The following is a 7,199-nucleotide window of genomic DNA, read 5'->3' as shown; positions in this document are numbered from 1 at the left end:
ATGAGATAAAAATCGAAGACTAAATAAATGCTTTTTGAGAATTTCCGTTACTTTTTGATCAAACTTTGAATACAAAACATTCAAAATACTACAAAAGAATAATTATTTGACAAGTAACAGTAAAATAACTTTACACAATGTTATTCTCTGATAATCAACTTTTCCACTGTCCGTCGTACTCACCAGATCTAATGCCATGTGATCCGCAAAAAGTTACTGGGTCCGCTCATCGCAAAGTAAAATACTGCACTCCGAATAAAAAATATATTTACAGCTAGAACACAGACAGTTTCAGGGTATCCACTTTTTGTCAAAATATAATTTTCTTAAATAAATACCATAACAATTCAAGACGCTCGGATAGAGAGAAGCGGAAATTGGCATCTCATAAACTAATCTTATATTTCGTTATATCACATATCTCGAATTGGTACACACTGCCCACAACAAGATTTTAGATTCATCGCAGGCAAGGGATTTTCGTGTGCATCGCTTCTCAATTTTGGTTTTGGAAGCCAAACTAAAATTTAAAAAATGTACGTTAGGCCTAAATCTCGTCGGGAAATTTTCTTATAAAAAGAAGCATTTAGAAGAAACAATAAATACTTATAAGCTTATACTAATAAGCTAACGTAAGTAAAGCAAAGCTTTGAATTTAAAAGTGCTATTTATATACATTCTTCGTTAGTAGGAAGGTCTATATTTAATTACCCACAAAAGCTGTAGAAATTGACTGACTGATTAAGAACAGCAATAGCAGGTACTCTTTAATTTGTCGTTAGCTTCAATAGAAAAAATCTAACTCTACAATGAAGTTTCAAGCAATTTGGTCCTTCGAAGCCGGATTCTCTTATGATCAGTCACCGAAAAAAACGTTAGATTAAATCTACTGCAAGACCAATCACATTACGAAAACTACTGACTAATCGAGGATAATCTAAGACAAGTGATTTTTACCCACATTCTAGTCCCCTAAAAAAATAGCAAGGTGAATCACTTTAGCACAAATTACTATTACATTCACCTGTTGACCTGCACCATAAAAACTCTTATTTACAAATTATACAGCAATCTAAGCGGTTTTCATTTTGTGAGCATTGTGTTTTCAAACTTTTAAACTTATATGCTATCTATTGAGATGTCAATGGGGACATGCCAACCTGACGGGGATCCGTAGCCGCCGTGGACTCCAAATTCTTCAGTAACTGCGACAGCCAGTGTTTAGTCGACTTATCCTCTTGAAGACACACGTTGAATGTGTTGTCTCTCAACTGGTCCGGAAGACACTGTCTCAGAGCTTCTCTAGCCCTAAAAATATGAAATATGAGTTTCGAATGCAGTATAAAGCGGCTATGATCGACTACCTAGGATTATCAGAAAGACGCAAATAACACCTCACGACGTGTTTTAAAAGTCTCGCTGAAGGTTCCTTTGCCAAAGAAATCACCATTTTTCCCTGGAACAAAGGTTTCATTAATCCAAAATGGCAACTGATAAATTTTATGAAATTCTAATATCTATTTTTGAATCTTCAGTCTTAAAGCAGGAGCGATGCGTAGAACTTCATGGTTTAAGTAAACAGTAATTAGTAGAGATCGAGAACTATCGATGGTCAGCACCATTGATAATTATCGATAGGCAACGAGCGAACAATCGATAACTATCGATAGTGGAAATTCATCATAGAATAGATTAAAAATACAAGTTTAGCACAAAATAAAAGCAAAATACAAACTAAATAAGGAAATATATAAATTCATTAAACAAAATATATTAATTTAAATGTAGGTATTCACTATACTGTAAAACATTCAAAGTTTTTGTGGAGGAACGTGAGCATATCCGCATTCTTCTGTTACAGGCATGATCGTCGTTGGGTTAAAATTACAATATGCCTGTTAGCCCAGTAAATGAAATTTGTAATGTAGATCAAAAGGTAATTCGTTTCAGATTGAAACTTGGTTTAATTGTTAGTTTAGGCAAAAAGAAATATTTCCAAAAACGTATCGGTTTAAAACAACAAGATCATTGTTTAAACAATGTTTATAATGTGAAAATGACCAAAAATGGAGTTTTTTAGCTGTATTAAAAAGCGCTCTCCAACGGGAGTTTTTGCTTTTGTTTATACTTATAGGTTTTCAAGAAACGCTTCATTTGAGACCTGCTAAATTAAAATCCATTAACAATTTGTTTAAATAATTGCAAAAAAAAAACAGTGAAATTTGAATTTGTTATAAACTGAAGAAAAGAGCATAAACCGTCTCTGAACTGCAGTAAAAGTTGTATTTTGTTACACTTAAGAAGCCCTGAAAATTTGGTAAAAACATATTTATTTGTTTACGAGTTTTTGCATTTGTTTATTAGAAATAGCATTTTTTCAATTGCAAAAAGATATTTTCAAGATATGCTATTGGAAATTGTTATTTCATAGGCTAACCTCCTCAAAACGGCATATAAACAAATACTGTAACTTGTTTATAAGGTTTTTCACCAATAACATTACGAAGAATGAATATTTTTTAAAGCCGCTTTGATATTCGTAATTCTGGTAATTTTTTTCAAATTAAAAAAAAAATTATTCTAGGACCATTTTTAGCCAAGATAGCATTTTTTTTTTAAATTCATAACTTGATTATTTATAAATATTAAGACTTGAAGTTTCGGGAATAAATCAATCAACCCTTAAACTTCATAACAACGGTTGAAGATATCGAAAAAAATGCATTTTATAGTAATTTTTAACCCTCTGAAAATCATCCTCGATTACATTTTTACACCTGGAATGTGGCGGGGGAAATAAGACAGACAAAAATTTTGCGATATCTCCAGTAATTGTGGACCAATTTTAACGTTTTTTTTTAATCTGGGGTAGTGCATGAAAATAATAACATCTATATGGTCCATTTTGCAATAATTAATTAGTAATTTGTTATAAACTATCCATTTTATATAAAAAAATTTTTTTTTCGCATTTTTTCGAGAAATAATTATTCAAAATGGTACCAATAAACAATTTTCTTAAAAAACAATATTTTTATGTAAAAAAATTTAGAAAATGATATATTTTTTATGTATAAAGTTTATTTTAATGGGAATCGACTGTTTTAATTTACTTACCTGTTTTAAAATATATGTAATTTAAAGTTAAAAAATAATAATATGCATATTACATCCAAAAACTCGATTCTCATTAAAATAAACTTGAAAACCATGAAATTACAATTTCCAATTGCATATCTTGAAAATATAAGTCAAGACGAAACAAATGAACCCTCATAAGTAGAGAGTGGACAATGTGTGTCTTTAACCCGAAGAATAGGTCAAATTTTGGTAGAGATGTGTACGCGTTCAAAAATGTATTGTGTATAAACTATGCAAAATATAATTATTATGTATAGCAAATATATCGTATTATACTCGCGAAGATTTGTACCCTTTATTTAAAATCCATAAATCATGTGAACAGGTTAAATAACGAGAAAATAATTAAGTTAATTTAGTTCTAAAGAAATAAAATGACACTCGCGCCCATCTCTAGTCTATCCGTCGACATCGGTTGCGTTTATCGAATTCATATTGGTCAGAATTCAAACTGCAGCCCTGTTATGAATGGAGCGTGAGTTGGACTATTCTATCATGTCCGTCGCCTGAGGCTATTCGTTACATTGACTCCTAATTTCCAATTAAAAGAATTACACTATTTTTAACCGAACTTCATTTAATAAATATGTAGTATACAATTTCTGATTTTCAAAATATTTTATAACGCCTAAAAATGTATGTACCGTGGAATTTTCGTGAATTATCACGTAAATTTCCGATGCATATCCGACACGCCACTGCGTCATGGATAATATATCTAGGTTTATGAATGACATATCTATGTTCAAGGTTAAAGACACAAATTGTCCGCTCTCTGCTCATAAGGCCCTTTATTATAACGCTAACAACCACGTTTTTGCAATTGAAAAAACTCGTAAACAAACAAATATTTTTTTACCAAATTTTCAGGGTTTCTTAAGCGTAACAAAATACAACTTTTACTGCAGTTTAGATTTATGCTCTTTTCTTCTATTTATAGCAAATTCAAATTTTACTGTTTTTTTTGCAATTATTTAAACAAATTGTTAATGGATTTTAATTTAGGAGCGTTTTTTGAAAACCTATAAGTATAAACAAAAGCAAAAACTCCTGTTGGAGAGCGCTTTTTAATACAGCCAAAAAACTCAATTTTTGGTAATTTTTACATTATAATCATTGTTTAAACATTGATCTTGATGTTTTAAACCGATACTTTTTGGGAAATATTATTTATTTTTGTCTAAACTAACGATTATATCAAGTTTCAATCTGTAACAATTTTTTTTTCATTTACTGGGCTATGTGTAATTTGGCTACGCAACATATGTTAACAGCCTGGATTGGGTTCAAGGGCATTTTCTTAATTTTTTGCATTTTATAAAGGATGGAATATATCATAAGATTTTGCTTTAAAACTCTAGAAGACATGCAAAACATTACTTATGGGATATTTTAGGTGTAACATCTTTAATAATGGCCTCAAGAATCGACATATTTCATTATTGCTAATTTGAAAGTTTTTTTTAAATTTTTTACTGTTTTTTATATGTTTTGATGTGATTGTTACTGTTATATATAATTTTTTATTTGCTCTTCACCCCTTTCCTGTATTTCCATTATGTAATTGAGCTTTGACCTATTGAACGGCATAAAATAAATTTCTTAAATTTGGTACTTACCAATATCATTGCCACATGACTGAACCTATCGTAAGTCTGACAAATATAAGACAGACCACTGTCGTCCAATAAAATCTTCTGCAAAATAAAAGTCGCCACAGTCTTGCTCAGTTCAGATCCGGATTCCATTATTCTAAGACACAACGGTATGATTTCCGTTGTTAACAAGAAGGTTATAACTTCTTGTTCATCAGTCTAAAAAAATTTACCTATTTTATCACTTTGAATTAACTCACTTGTTACTGTTACCTTTACTAGTGCTCCTATAACCCCTAGACTAGTTAACCTCAAATATTCGAAAGGGCGGGTTTTGGACGACGTATGCAAAAATGGATAAAGAAATAGCGGAACGTGTGCCAAGAGAAATTGCGATCGAGTTTCCGGGTGTGAAGCTACACACTGGAGTAGTGCGAGAGCGTTACAAACTCTGAAAATGTTATGGTCTTTCTCAGTTTGTCAAAAACTTATAATTTATTTACCGATTCGATTGATGCGCTGTTAACGTTGGAGGATTGATAGCAGGATATATATTTATAATTTCTTGAAGCAATGCAGCTGTTGTTCCAAAACTGTTCCATAACATGGGGGCAAGGTCTGGTACTACTTCCCGTTTCTTACTACAATTTATGCAGGGTAGTACACACATCAACATATGATTATATCACAAAAATATGTAAACTCACCTTAGTTCAAGCAGAGCATTTTCTCTGGTTTCTGGATTCGTTAATTCTAATATCCACATGTAAACTTTTTCTCTCTCAACAGTTTGGTTTGCAGGGCTTGGTTGTGCACTCATTCTGAAGCGTACCGTATGACTTAATCTAATGCAATTCTAGATAAATAAATGTTACACCTACTTTATAAGTACTACTAATAGAGACGTATGAAATTATATTGCATTTATTTACACTAAATATAATTTACAGAGGTCCCAGCAGGGATCACAAAACACCAACAAAATTGAGTGAAGGAAGAGCGAATAAAAATGATAATAAAAATGAATGAGTAAATGACCGAGATTGAATGACAGACAGTAGAATATAGTATGTTCAGATAGATTAACTGATGCAAAATTAGTTTGGCCTTAGGAGTACGTTCCCGATTCACATGTTTCTAAAGTTTCTCAAATATATTTCAAATTGACTAAAATTATGAAAGGTGTTTTCTCAATATTTAAACATTAAACAAAATATTAAAGTATAGTATAGGATAAGTTGTTAAACAATCATAAAAGAAGTACCTATATTTTGCTTTGAAAATAATTCAATAGTACCTACCTACCAGTTAAATGTAATTTCAGTATTAAATTGGCTGTGTTACTTTATTCATAATAATTTCAGTGTGTTGGCCTATGTAGAGCCAATCAGAGGTTAGAATTTTTTAAATAAATCAATAATAATAGTAGATCGATGGAATTCATTTCATTAAAATAACGAATACACGAAAGATGGACATTTCTTTTATAAAGTAAAAATGAATTAATACAATACATTTTAATTTAATAGGATCGTTTACTTAAGTAAAATACTATGTAAAGTTATATGAACATATTTAAAATGACAGGTATAGATCATATTTCGTTAGAATCATTATTGAAAATAATATTAACCATGAGGAATGACGACGTACTCACTATACATACTGACAGAAGTAAAATTAAGGGTTTTCTTTAATTTATAGCGATATGCACTGTGGTCTAGATGGAAATGCCAAAAACAGAAAGTTGCTTAAGTGTAACCAATTGCAGAGTAAAATGGAAAATGTTAAATAAATGTCACACAAGTAACGAATTAGGTAGAATATGCATTGTTTTTTTGTCTTCACGATTAGAATGATCCAAATGAATAAATAATTGTTAGAAAAATGTTAGAATTATAACTTATTTTAATGTTCTATGGGTATGGTTGGTAACAGCCCTCTAGTGGTAGAGATAGGTTGGTATCAATTGTCAATAGTAGTATGGTATTACGAAAGTACGTTAGTTACGAGAGTACGTTTGTATGCGTTTTTATGAAAATAAAAAGTTTAAAAGTACGTTTATTAAAAATAAGTATAAAACGAGGATACAGATTAACATAATTGTTAAACATTTTAAGAAAAGCTTTTGGAGAAAATAATAAAACAACTCTATTATTTTATGTTACCTATATTTTTATTCCTTTCTTAGTTTAAATTTCGCCATTTTATTTTACTGGGTTCCTACTTCCTAGCAAATTATATTTTTAATTGCATAACGACTAAAAATTGATCGTAAACAAAAATTTTCAGTAGGTATGTACCTAAGAGCCTGGAAATTTAAAAGGGCATGAAAATATATTTTTTTAAATATTATAACATTTTTTTAAGGCTATAAGTACTACTATTTAATAATGTTTTTACCAGCAAACGAAGTTGAAGTATGGCTGCAATAACTTATATTTCCTTTCATTTTTTTGTTTC

General features: G+C 30.4%; 1 protein-coding gene across 2 annotated transcripts; it reads right to left on the bottom strand.

Moving 5' to 3' along the window:
- Positions 1-250: 250 nt before the first annotated feature.
- LOC108909430 (CCR4-NOT transcription complex subunit 9) lies at positions 251-5,783 on the bottom strand. 2 transcript variants are annotated; one of them, XM_018713766.1, is made up of 7 exons: positions 5,444-5,783; positions 5,240-5,377; positions 5,010-5,187; positions 4,761-4,955; positions 1,365-1,456; positions 1,161-1,308; positions 251-520 (listed from the first exon to the last, which is right to left on the bottom strand). In XM_018713766.1, the coding sequence occupies exons 1-7, from the start codon at positions 5,554-5,556 to the stop codon at positions 497-499; spliced, it is 888 nt and encodes a 295-aa protein (XP_018569282.1). In that variant the 5' UTR covers positions 5,557-5,783; the 3' UTR covers positions 251-496. The 2 variants fall into 2 exon arrangements, with proteins under 2 accessions (XP_018569282.1, XP_018569281.1); XM_018713765.1 differs by having other exon boundaries at positions 251-1,308; positions 5,444-5,557; positions 5,618-5,783.
- Positions 5,784-7,199: the final 1,416 nt, after the last annotated feature.

The sequence above is a fragment of the Anoplophora glabripennis genome, unplaced genomic scaffold (genome assembly GCF_000390285.2).
Source record: "Anoplophora glabripennis isolate ALB-LARVAE unplaced genomic scaffold, Agla_2.0 scaffold337, whole genome shotgun sequence".
In the NCBI taxonomy this organism is placed as follows: domain Eukaryota; kingdom Metazoa; phylum Arthropoda; class Insecta; order Coleoptera; family Cerambycidae; genus Anoplophora; species Anoplophora glabripennis.
The sequence above is the reverse complement of the archived record's forward strand: the minus strand, read 5'-3'. Positions and strand labels throughout refer to the sequence as shown.